General features: G+C 40.8%; 1 protein-coding gene across 34 annotated transcripts in view; it reads right to left on the bottom strand.

Annotated features, from left to right (window-relative positions):
• clasp2 (cytoplasmic linker associated protein 2) overlaps positions 1–13,625 on the bottom strand; it is a 60,708-nt gene that overhangs the window by 27,924 nt on the left and 19,159 nt on the right. For 30 of the 34 annotated variants that reach the window (XM_085149781.1, XM_085149746.1, XM_085149747.1 and 27 more), the window contains 2 exons: positions 12,413–12,483; positions 271–411 (listed from right to left, as the gene is read on the bottom strand). In XM_085149781.1, the coding sequence (XP_085005907.1) occupies positions 271–411; positions 12,413–12,483 (212 nt within the window). The other 4 variants (XM_085149778.1, XM_085149780.1, XM_085149775.1 and 1 more) reach the window with 4 other exon arrangements.

Raw genomic sequence — 13,625 nt, 5'->3', positions numbered from 1 at the left:
CAGTTAGATCCAACAGTTTGCTCCTGTAAACAGCCACAGTAGATTTTGAATTTAAACTGCTTGATTTGCAGACTTTCAACTTTAACTAAAGGGACTTCACTGCATCTGAGCACAGTTCTAAGTCACAGTTCATCCTTAGACTTTCACCCACTGGCCCACTGCCCATGTCGCTATCATGATATGCCAGACAATGTAATAGGCTTTGGATCATAAGCTGTTTCTCACACTGTCCTGTCCAGTGTGTGTGTAAATGTAAATTAATTTACGTACCTAGCTTGCCACCAGTGGCGCTGGGCCTGCGAGCAGCGGACGACTCTGCAGGCTTTTTGGGAACTTTGGGAACCTTGAAGGCAGCTTGGGCCGAGGAAGAGCGACTTCCATCCACACTGTCGTCATCATCAAAACTACGATCTGTAAGGCGGAAGACAATGTGTAGCGTTAGCATCCAACCTGTGTGCAAATACAGTTGCAAAGGCTTTACAACATTACCTTGAAAAACACAAAACAAACAGCCTAAAAAATAGAACAATTGTTTTATTTGTTTTCACAACATGCAATAAAATAATTTACTAATAAACATGTATATAGTCAATAAGATTACCTTAAAAACAAAAACAGAAAAATCTGCATCCGCTTTCAGAAGCAAATATACTGAATCCCAATTTCTAAAAATCTAGACTAACATTTTTATTTGTTGAAACCTTTAAAACATTTCACATAACGTTGGCTTTTATTTGTCGCTTAAATGTTAAGTATACAGAGGTTAAGGCCACTGGAAGACAATGCATGGTAGAGGGAAAAGTAATGGTTAGAAGCACAAAGAGGATGTAGCCTACCGAAAGCTAAGTCAGGAATCACTAAATCAATACCAATTACAAAAACCGCACTCAGTGGGAGAAACAAAAAAGCAAACTCTAAGACCTATATGATCACTTCAAAGGAGGAACGAAGCCAAATCTTCAAGATGTCCAACCTCTACACCACCAGTGACTGACAGAACTCTCCAGAGCCCAAACCCTCAATCTGCATGCTAGCACAAACTATGCTAGCTGTCCAGCTTGCATGAAACTTGAGAATGTCTGAAACGATCCTGCAGCATTTGCAACAATATGTGAGGGCAGACACACACACACACACACACACACACACACACACACACACACACACAAGTTGACTGTGAAGATCAAACTGTTGGCATAGGAATGTAGTTGCGCTCCAGTCGCTCTGACAACCAGCTATGGAGAAATGCGCCAAAGCCACCACCCTACACCTTGACTCATACATCAAGTTATTTACATGCACACAGAGACACACGGAGTCGACATGCAAAATGAATGACAGGCATGACTGTGGACGTATGAGCCTCATTCTCCAATGTTATGGACAGATGATTGTTTTAAGCTTGATAAATGTTAAGTGGACGTGTACAGACACACACCAACAGCCATGAACTGACATTTACGCACAGTCTTTGACACACAAACACACAGTCCAGCACACCCAGGTTCATCCTTCCACTCACAGTCACAGATGCGCTGGCAGATAAGTCGCCTCATGCTTCTGGGAGGGCGTGGTGTTGGGGTCCCTCACCTCTTCTCCAAACTGTACCCCAAAACAGGTACGTGCACACCACACGCACACACACACCTCACATATACTTTATGTGAGGTGTCTAAGGCTGCGCACGCACACACCCCTCACATCGCTGTCCGAAAACCCCTCCACCCATACAAGTGCCGGCATTTTCTTTCACTCCTCTCCCATCCCTCCCTCTCCCAGCCTCTCTCCTCCTTCTCTTAGCAGCCTCGCAGCCAATCAGGCGGGAGGTGACATCATGTTGTTGCAGCCAGTGTGGAGGCAGGAGGATGAATGCGTGTGCGTGATGGGAGAGAAAGGGAGACACACACAGACACCCCAGGAATATTAACAGGGCTTCTCTATGTCACTGCCAGACCAGCTAACCTAAACTCATTACAACCACCAGACAGCACAAATGCTATCTTCTAGCATCCCCCCTCTCTCTCTTTCTCTCCCTCACACACACACACACACACACTCACACACATCAACAACAACAACAACCTCTGAACACACTTTCTGTTGCTATATTTCTGTTTCTCCACATGCACAAAGGAACAAAGGATAATGGAACAATGATTAAAGGAGAGTGTTGACAAGGGGGGTACAAAGGGTGAACCACACCCCTCCATCTGAGGCCTTGACCCTCCCATACAAACATACACCCACAGCACTGTTAACAGAGCCTGTAGACACAGATGTTTTTGAGTTTGTTTCTGAAGATTAAAAAAAAAAAAAGCACAGAGAATAAGAAGAGACTTTTTTTAAACTCGAGTACTAAATAAACACAATTTTAAAAGTATCTGTTACGGTTGCAGCATCTTCATAATTACTTTGCTAACCGGGCGATTTTAGCTTTACAAAGCACGCACACATAAAAGTACATCTGTTTTTTTGAGACATCGTGTTAGAGAACACTTTTGATTTTCCACTTGACAAAAGCAGTCACTTACTCTCAGTGAGAGCTCTACATGGTAATCCACATAGTATGAGGCGAGAAGCTGCAGGTTCAGCTAAATCTGCTTAAATCACAGGATCCATATAAAAAAAGAAATGTTAAAAAAACAAACACAACTTGCACACGGTGGTGCAGTTTTACTGATTTATTGTAGCATGCTCTAAATAGATAAACAGGAAAACCTGGGGCCCCACAGAGTGCAAGCTGTAGATTTATTTTTATTCATTTATTGTTTTGACATTTGCAGTTGGCTTTTTTTGGCTCTGCACCTGACTCATTTTGTGTGCATATGCATGACGTTTTCTAGTGTTCTATGTATGTATAAAAAAAAGAATTAACATTTTGACACCTTCAAAACCACCTTACCATTTTTGAAGTGTAGAATTGGGGCCTTATTAGCAACAATCGTTCTGGCTACCTAGCCGTAATCATTGTGATACTGAATAAATTACTTTTTCCTTTTGCCAAAATGAGCAAAGTAAAAAGAGCACATAAACATCCTTGTAGCATCTTTTCGAGCAACAAGAAAAATAAACACCACCTATGACTGTAATTATGCATTAGAAGGCTTTATACAACAGCTTTTCAGCTGTCAGAGGGGAAATTAGCTACAGAGACTGTTTTAAGCAAAAATAAAAAATATATTATTATTATTATTTAAACTGCAATGTTTACTAAACCTTTTGACAAATAACAAGAATAATGAATTAAATCTAAATTTGTATTGATGATTTAAAATTTCTATCATTTTTGCTACCTTTGGCATTTCTGTGCAATTTATTGCTTGAAATGTATGCTAGTTATCACTGACTGCAGAAGAAATGCAAGAATATAGTGATGTTTATAATTGCACTGAATTATAAAAGCATGCATCATAAGTGAATAAATTCACAATCAGATGCACCATTAAGTGAATTTTAATTGGTAATAAAACCCACGGCCCCATTACATTAGCAGTACTACGACATGCATCATGGGTCTTAGCATTGATTATCAGCTCCTGCTTTTGTCTAGTCAGACCCCACGGGGGTAAATGTCACTGGGTGAAGGGCAGAGCAAAGACACCAGAGAGAAGAGAGAGGAGGGAGACTGAGAGGGAGAGATGGAGAGCGTGAATCTCCTCCACAGAACAGACTGCACACATGCTGTTGCCATGACAACATGTACAGACCAGCTTCAAACGAATTGAGCAGCAAAGGCGGGGGTGGGGGTTCACTATATCCCCAATTTGGTTTAATCAACAGTTGGGTTTACGGTTTATTAATTTACTTCATGCTAGTTACATATCAGTACACAGAAACAATCACAGCATACTTAAACACAGTGAGAGACATCAGCTACACCATGTACCAGGCAGCGTTACCATGGAAACTCCAGGCCAAGCGCCCCTCCTCTCTCCATGTGGAGAGAAGAGTTAAAAAAAAAAAAAAAAAAAAAAAAAAATGGAATAAAAAGAGAAGAGCGGACAACCAGCTGCAATCTGGTAACCGCCCAGAGAAAATGAAGCAATCCTAAAGTACAGAGATATTAAAACACCTCTACAGAAGCAAGCAGCACAGCAGCAATTTCCCAGTCGTTAATGTGTGTTACAAGCCAAAAAATAAACATATGATTAGACATAAAGGAGTGCTCCCCTGTTTACTTGTCCCTGTCTAAAGAAAAAGATGAGAGAAAGTCCAGCCGAGACAGAGAGCTAATCTCAAGTCTTCCATCAAAATTTGGGGGGCTTTTGACCACATGATGGCAGCACTGACTCTGCTCTAACCAAATTATTCTGTGCTTCAAACATTAGCAAACCACCTAAAAGGAAGCAGGATACAACACCCTGCTGATCAGAGAAGGACAGAGCATTTTTTTTATGCATATGCACCAAAAATAACATTTTAAAAAGGCAGTCACACCAAATCTTCAGAAAGCCTATTAACTGATTCACCTGAGATGAAGTTTGTGAATGTTTTTACATCAGATATAGGTATCCATATAACAGTGGAACGGTCTGCAATACTGGTGCTGGTGCACACTAGAGCCAAAAGCCCACGTAAAGCTTCATTTAGCTTTAGTGTCACATTGCTCTATGCAAACTTTGCTCTACCTCACTAACAGATTGTGTTTGTGTACAGGCAATGTTGCATATTCCTGCTCAGGCCCATGTGACAGCATGCAGAGTACCACATAGAAGATGACACAAAATATCTTGACACTGCACGATCACTCATATGAGAGTGACGACAACTGGAAAGAAGAAGACGAGCAGCACCGTGGTGTCTGAGACAAAAGCTGCTAAAAACTCTCAGCTCCAAAATAAACAAGCAGAAGTACGTATATATAAAAAAAAAAAGACTAATAAAAAACAAACAGCCAATCCTGCAGACATGTTAAGTGAAAAGATAAACCACTGAACATACAGTGGTTTAGATGCAAAATGGGGTAATACTAGAAAAATACATACAATTGAAAGTGCAAATAAAAAGAAAATAACTTCCTTTGCTTCCATAGAATGACACTCGAAGTTTTTTTTATACATACTAACCAAAGGGGAGCAAAGGAAAATAAAGAGACACGTTTGAGGTTTAAGCTTGGATTCTCTAATAGGAGACAGGCTGCTCCATTTCCAGCCCAGCTCAGAGAAAATGATCTCATTAAAAGAAGACACACATACACAGAGACTCAGACACACACAGGTATAATTTGTGTCCCAATTCCAAGTCGGGGAGAGGGATAAGCCATAATATTCAGAGGAAAGCTTTGCCATGACAATCAGAGTAGCTTGGAAACAGGGTCATGATTCCCTTTGCAGAGACGGTGATGCACTGAAGCAGAATGAGCATGTCTGCAAGAGTGTGTGTGTGTCACTCCCTGTCAACACTGAAGTACTATGCAAGCAGAGAAAGCTGCTACTGATGGTCAGTTTGGGGCACTGAATATCATTGCTCTCCCTGTGTGTGTGTGTGCACGGGGCCAAATGTCATTAAGTAAGAACTGAGCGCATGACATGCTTTACTTTCCCAAGAACCAACATCAGAAAAAACCTCAATTCACATGTTTACTAATGAATGAACAAAGGCCTGTTAGTCATGATCGATATCCCCTCTTTGCTTATGTGAAATTTTGACTTTTCTCAACAACTTCTTTTCATTCGCTTCAAAACAGGAACCCTATAACACAAAGCCATTGGTAACATTTCTTCTCATGTTGTGCAATTTGGGGCACAACATGACACAAGGGTATGTAACCTGAAACTACCGGTGTGTCGCTGTGATGATGAGTTTCTTTGTTACCAGAGACTAAACTGCTTTGAAGAGAAGCGTTTTGTAATTCTATTCGGGTTGGGAAAATCTTTGGCATGATGAAGACAATAAAAACTACTAACTAACCCATACACAATGTGGGAAACAAAAGGGAAGGAGACAGATTTTTGGGGGGCTCTGCATACCGACCTACTAAACAACGCAAAGTAACCTCATTTCAACATCATGTAAACATTTTTTTTTGGTTCTCGCAATAATTTTTGACCTAAAGTAGAAGAACCCCACATTTGCAAAGCTCTACAATGGACCTTACTATTGTAATGATTACTTTTCAAATCCAAGCACATTTGCACTATTTTCACATAACCACAAGTAAGTGAAAGGCTTCACCAGTAAGCCTGGAGATTGAGAGCTGGGGTGTTAACACAGAAGAACACTTGACCTGATATTACTACAAAAGAAAGTTTAAGCGAGAGGACAGAAAAGCAGAGACTGAGTGGCTACTTGAGTAAAGCCACACTAGACTTGAAGAGCACAGTGGGGAGAGGAAGCTGCAAGAAAATTGGATTGGGTGGATACGGTGCGGTGCAACTATGACCTCAAGCAACAAGCTACAAAACTATAAGCATCTCTCAAAATTTTAAACAGCTCAGATTTGGTAGACCATTGCTCTTGCAGATGCGCCTGATTGCAATAAATGCAGCATCATGGAAGCATTTGAGGACACCCCAGTTTTCCCCTCGCATGGAAGCACATGGACACACACACACCAAAGCACTTGGGGTGAAAGTGCAATGAGTTTAAGCTGATTTCAATCTAAAACCATATGCTGGGCAGCTTTTGTGTGAGTGCCAGCATCCATAGCCAGATGAGATTAAACACACAACCACGGACAGCTGGGCACAAACACACACACACACACACACACACACACACACACACACACACTTACCATTATCATCATCCCCAAATGCCATAGTTACAGCGTTATGGGTCAAATCCGCTGGTTTGGTCAGTATTCACTTCTGTCCCTCTGTTCTCGCCTTTGTTTTCTCCTCTCTCTGTTTCTCCCTCGTTTGTTCAATCTCTCTCTGTCATGATGAATCAGGGAGAGGCAGTGATAGGCACAGCGCTGTGACTCGGCTACTGCCAGAGATCTCTGTCAGCTTCCTCCCTCGATCCTCTGCCCTCCTCGCGTCCCTCCCTCCACCCCTCTATCCTCTATCCTCAGCAACAGCTGCCTCAAACCCCTTCAAAGAGAACGCCAAGAGCTGGCCTGAAAGCGATGTGGGGCAAGGGCAAGTACGAAGGCATTTGTGTGCCTGTGTGTATTTTGGCAGATGGTGTGAGCTTGTGTCCCTAACTTAGAGGTTGAGGAGTCTTTACAAACAAAAACAAACCTCATACTCACCACATTCTGTGGCAGACGTGAAGCGTCAAACAAGAATTAAGAAAGCAGGAACGTGGTGAGAAAACACACTCCAAAGATACTTCATTATTTGACAAAAAGACTCACATTTATCTTTGCTGTACATAAAAATTTAACAGAATGGTAGATGCAACCACCTGTTACCTGTGAAGCTGGAAAAGATGTAGTAAGAGCAGAGTTCAAACATTTTGTGATTAAAAAAAAAAAAAAGAGTTAGTTTTGGCACAAACAGAACAGCAGCAGTGGTTTTACAAGATGGAAGCAAATTATTTTCACATTTCCATAATAAAAGAGAAAGTAAAGGTGGCTCTACAGGCAGGACAGAAGTGAGACATGATTATCCCATTTCACATTAAACTATTACTAACCTAACCTAATGTAATTAAAGATAAACAGACAGGTATTGGCTGATGATGCAAAACTATCAAATCATAGGATTTGGCAGTTGCACTATTTTAACCCCTTTCTCTTCTATTTATCTTTGTAACATGTTTTAGATTATTTTTTCACTGTATGAATGATGCTCATAGGTCTTTTTTGTTAGTCCAACTGAAACTAACCATTATTTTCATTATTCAAACACACAGAAAAACAAACACTTTACATTCACGGTTTCAAAGATCTCCCAGCCAAGTGTCTTGAAGATGATTAACATATCACTGAACTAAGGGATTAAATGATTAACAGTCTACACACTAAAGCAAAGACCTTTGGTTTTAGACCGTGATAAAACAAGGTATCTGGCACTTTTTATTTACTGCTAAATAATAATAAGGCTGCACAATTAATCGCAATTTTGGCCTCCCACAATTGTTGCACTTTTCCAATAGAACATCGAAGAAATTGAGCGCTCCCGAGATCAAATACTATAAAGTTCTTGCATGTGTCAGTCACAGCTGTTCCCTGCACTGCACAGCTTCAAGTTTCTAGGATGCAGCATGAACGAGTGACATTATATTAAAACAACAACAACAACAAAAACAGACAACAAATAACAGACCGCTGAAAAAAAAAAAACTAAGGTAGAAGGCAAAGGGTTTGTTTGGAGAAGCAGGCCATCATCTGCTGTGAAAACACTTCAGATTTAGGGCAATTTCTTGGTCATAATCATGTAGCCCTATTTACATAAAAAACATTAATCATGAAAAGCAGTGAAAATTCAAATTACTGTTTGTTTCAGCCTCATTAGGCAGGGAAAAGTATGCACCCAGAAAAGTACAAACAATGCCAACTGTGGCGTGACTAGCTGTAGTAGCTGAGGCATTACAAAGAAAGAAGCTTAAACACACTTGAGGTAGCAGCCGAGGCCAAACAGCAGGGCGTGTAGCTAACGTTTACTGAGGTAAGCCTCTGCAATTACTTCCACTTCATGTTTACTCAGGGAGTTCGAAAATACGGTCAGTGCAAAAGTCCAGATTGTCAAGTTTTTAAAGCAAGAGAAGAAAACAAGTGAGTTGCAAAAGGGGTAAGAAGAATGGGTATATAGAGCAAAAAACACAGTCACAACTAGGGATATTACAGAGATACAAATATAGAAATATACATAAATTGGGCAACTACCTCAAAATTTAATCTAAGAGCAATTACAAAGTAACAACATGACACATTTGACATAAAATGTGGAAGATGATGCTGAAACTCTCAATACTTCATACTCTTAATTCTGTCATTATGAAAGCAACACGAGAGGCAACAACTGTGTGATTTCAGTAAACCTAACACCTAACCCACAGAAATATGTAATATGTAACCCCAATCACCACCTCCAATCTAAGATGCCACAACCATAACTGTGACAATTCATAATGCAGACTCACAGCCAGGGCATTAGAGGACATATACCCCGAAGTATCTGTGTGCAAATATGTTTCAGAGAAACAAAGCAGAGACCCTTTCACTTTCTCTCTCCTTTCCTCTGTCACTATTTGACACAACGCACCTGAAGGTGTCATATTTTGTATTTAACCCGGTCAGCACAATGGCTGTGACAACCAAAACATTAACAGATGATTTTAGTAAGGCTGAGATTTTAACCTTTAATGACTGCACCAGAGACGTGCAGTTCTTCTCAAAAGGTTTCAACCAGCCCACAGAAATCAGTATGGGGCTCTAAACTCTGCCTGAGTTTACCTATACTGGAAAGAAATAGAAAGAATTTCCTATTCCCTACATTAAGATTGCTTATATTTCATAAAAATAATATGAATCTTATTGGACTCATTTTATTTTCTCATGGCCGTGGCCCCTTTCAAAAATTAAAATAAAATAAATAAATCACACAGTGCTTCACCCTTAATGTAAACGCACAATTTTTAGTTTTAAATGTAGACAAATTTGACATTTTTCACTCTGTATGACTAAAGTCCATAACATTTATGGTCCATATAGAAATCCCCTCATAGGGCACAAACAAAAACTGACTCCAAGCACCTAAACTTGAGCACGGCTTGACTGCAAAACCGAATTCTCATCCTGAGCCGAGACACAGACAAGCTAACTAAACTAACTAAATCAACTAAACACAATATTCTTGAAAGATTTCAGATATTTTATACTTTTTTATCATTATTTCAGACTGACCTAAAAGCTTAATTTACTTATCCCTTTCTTAATAATTTGATATTAAGAAAGATATAGAAAACCCCCCAAACATGTGACATCAGGAGGTAGTTTGATACATTTTTAGTACTTTTGCACAACTCGGCTAAACTTGTGTACAAAATTTAACATTCACACTTTTATTTTAAGCATGTTTGACAATTGAGGTCTGGGCTACTGAACACCCACCAACTTTCACTGCTCCACAACCTTTTTGATGCCCAGGACATGATCCGTTGCCTGACAGCCAAACAACCAATCACAGCTATTTTTTGTCACAGCGAGTTTAAATGAAAGCGAGAGTGCCAAACGAATAAATATTCTGTCTGGAAACAATCGCTGCTTTCATCCAGGGAAAAGCACATGACAGATGACAACAATGCAGAGTTAAAAACATTAACAATTCATCACAACAACTACACAATCACAAACCCAAATCACAACTTTGCTCCAAGCCCCGGGGAAGTGGGATTTTAAAAGTCCCTTCATCTCACTTCGGCCCACAAAGACCGCAGCTAAAGCCTTACGTGCTGTGTCTTTCCCTATGCCTCCCTCCAAGTAAACCAGCTGCAACAGCCTGTCAAGCACCAACTCCCTGCTGTAGCCGGTAGACAGATACAGTGACAAGACAGCCTGAAGGTATATCATCCAATGACAACCTCTGCCAGACACCAACAGCAAACCCAGCTGACCTCAGAGGGAGCACAAACTCAGCTTAAAGCCACATGTCAACTCAATTTGGTGGAGATTTGGAAAACATTTCAGTAAAATACTATTCACAATCTTGGAAACTTCATCGCTCTCATAATTTATAAAGTACTAAACAGTCTGTACACATCAGTGGTTCCCAAATGTGTTGGACGATCGTGTGACAATCACACATTATTAATGCAATTCGCAAATGAACAAAATGCAATGCATAAAATGTTAATTTTCCCCACCAGTACTTTGATTGCACTCATTCCCCGAACAGAAGCAAACTCTGTACCCTAAAAATATGATCAGAAACTTCAAAGGGAACCCCATTCTGTTCACACAGTTGCAGGGTGGTGGGAATAATGAGAGCGTGACAAATCAAAGGCCCTGACTGACAGACAGGAGCTGACAGCAAAAATCTGCAAGGGAGGAAATACATCACTCTGTTGTTTGGAGCAAAAATAAAAATGAACTGCCAGTGCAGACCACCCAGCACCTAAAGAAAGACAATAAGACAGCATTGTGAAAGCTACCTGCTTTATAGATTCAGGTAGACTGAGAATGTCAAGACATTTGGCATGTTTCAAAAGAGCACTGGATGTGTAACAAGGCAATGGAAGCACAGTGTATACTTGCTGAGCAGCAATTAAAAAAAAAGAAAAATAAATTTCTAGATGCTGCAAATGGTTTATCAAGAGGGCCTGCAGCAATGCATTCCAAAGAAGGGTTGATGGCATGTTTGACAGAGGCTGCTTGCACAGATGATTAATAAGTGTGCCTTTGAAGATCAGCCCTGCCCTTTGCTGCCTGTTCAGAAGAATATGTTTAAAAACAAAAACCCACTGGTATACATAACCAGATTTTAAACTGACAAGCTATACTTTATATACTGATGATGCCTTTACTGGAACCCCCCATGAGCTTTTATGCAGCTCCGTGCTTCCAATTTTCCAATTATCAACAGTTCCACAAGAGCTCTTATCAACCAGAAAGTAGATGCACAATCCAGAAAGATAAAGGCAAACTCCTGGTCTCTGCTTTTAGATGAGAACAGTGCTTTTTGTGTAACTGAATAAATTATCATACATCAAGGCAGTGTGATTGCAGTTTGTTAAGTGACATGATAGATGGAAAGAACAACGGGAAACCACTGATTCATTGTTTTTGCTTCTAAATGATACTCTGTTAGCTCAGCTCAGAGGATGTGCTCATACCAAATACCAATCTCATACCTTTTTTTTCTCAAAATTCAAACTCTGTTTATCTTACTGGAACGGATACTAAAAAAAAATGAAGTCCCATGAGAACTGAATAACCTATATTCAATATTTAAGTAAAGGCTTTCAGACACACACTTAATAAGCATCATGTCTTCTTCTAATACATATGTAAGCAGGGAAACCTCACATTTTCATTTGTGCATAGTGTCAAAAACTCCCTGAGGCGCTGCTTAACCCACTTTTATAACCTGAAAATTTAAAAGTGCAGAGTGAAATATTACTGTCAATATAATTACAATTCTCCAGGGTCAAACAACAATGGCTCCACAGACCACCTTACTGCTGGGGAAGGGAAAACTCAGCAGCAGCCTTCAGCTCAGGTTTGGTTCTGCTGAAGCACTTGCATGCGCACATGGATGTGCACGCACACGCAAACTCTAAACCATTAATCTTGTTAGGACCTCTTACAGGAGCTCATGGCAACAAACTGACACAACCACAAAAGCACATGCAGATTTAGACACACAAGCACAGGCACCCCCCGCCCCTCGAAAAACACACACAATGTTGCTCCCTTATGAAACACACCCACTACATGACAACAGTAAAACCATCTTGACAATGTGACTCAACTTGGTGGCTATCCAATTCAAGTGTGGCAAAGTAAATGAGAAAACGCACTGACCGTGACTCGGGCTGAGAGCCATGTTGCCTGAATTCAAGGCTTCATCAAAACGAGCAAATATCGTCTGTAACCTGGAGAAAGAGAAAAGGAAGATTAGTAGAGTCGAGCACAGATATACAGTACAATGTTAATATCACCAAAGCTGTCAAACCAAACATATTTGAATGAAGAAATTAAGAAATTACAATAAAGTCCAGATTTTTAAAAAAAATCTGAGCACCCAACAGAGACGTTTGACCAAAACACAAACAAGGTGCTAAGAATTCCAAATGAGACTCATCATCAAAATCAGCAGCAGAAGCAGCAGCAACATGTGGACAGTCTCCACGCCTTTCTGTCTGATTGTGGGTGGGTGTGTCTATTATGGCAGTCACACACATGAAGCTGCAGCAGCAACACCCCAAGTGTCCTCTTATAACATCCTACTAGCATCAGACAGACACACATGAAACCACCAGCCAGGTCTGCTTAGTCATGTGATTAATAGGTAGCATTGTCAGCGTAGTAACAGGGCAGATATCCAGCTCAAGCTAAAATAACTTGGTCATCCTCCAAATGCACAACTGGTTAGACAAAAACACAACAAAGACTAAAACACATGACCCCGAATAACATGCCTTTATGTCTGCTTTGCCGAAAGGTTAACCATGGATGGGCGCACACAACAATTAGAGCAATACACACCGTGCTCTTTCTGTCTCTGTCTTTTGGTGTCTGCTTGCCGGTCCACAACCGCCAGACAGCTAAGCAGCTTCTGATAAGTGACGATTAGCGTTGCAACTAGCTCCTCAGCCGTGCACCATTTTTACGTGGTTCGCTTTCTTTCATTAGCATTTTGTGCATCTATTTGTTTCAGCAAAAATCTAGCATTTAGTCTTCAGCACTGATTTGCATCAGTATTTCCCCGTGGGCCGATTAATAGCTTGCTGCGTTGCTACGCAATCTTGCATTAGCTCCCATGTTGGTGACACACTCTGGTCCTCAGCTCCCCTCAGCTCTTTGTATCCAACATGGTGCAGTGGCTCCGAGAGGGAGGGAGGGAGGGAGGAAAGAAGACGGGAAGAGAGGGAGGGAGCGTGTGTGTGAGAGAGAAAGAGAGAGGGGGAAGCCAAACGGCGAGAGACCAAAGCATGCTACGGACATGCGACAAAGCACCACCTACTGTCACACATACACACTGTACACACAAACGGCAACTGAACAACCTAAACAA

The sequence above is a fragment of the Neolamprologus multifasciatus genome, chromosome 22 (assembly GCF_963576455.1).
Source record: "Neolamprologus multifasciatus chromosome 22, fNeoMul1.2, whole genome shotgun sequence".
Classification (NCBI taxonomy): Eukaryota; Metazoa; Chordata; class Actinopteri; order Cichliformes; family Cichlidae; genus Neolamprologus; species Neolamprologus multifasciatus.
Note: the sequence above shows the minus strand (reverse complement) of the source record. Positions and strands in the feature narration are given on the sequence as shown.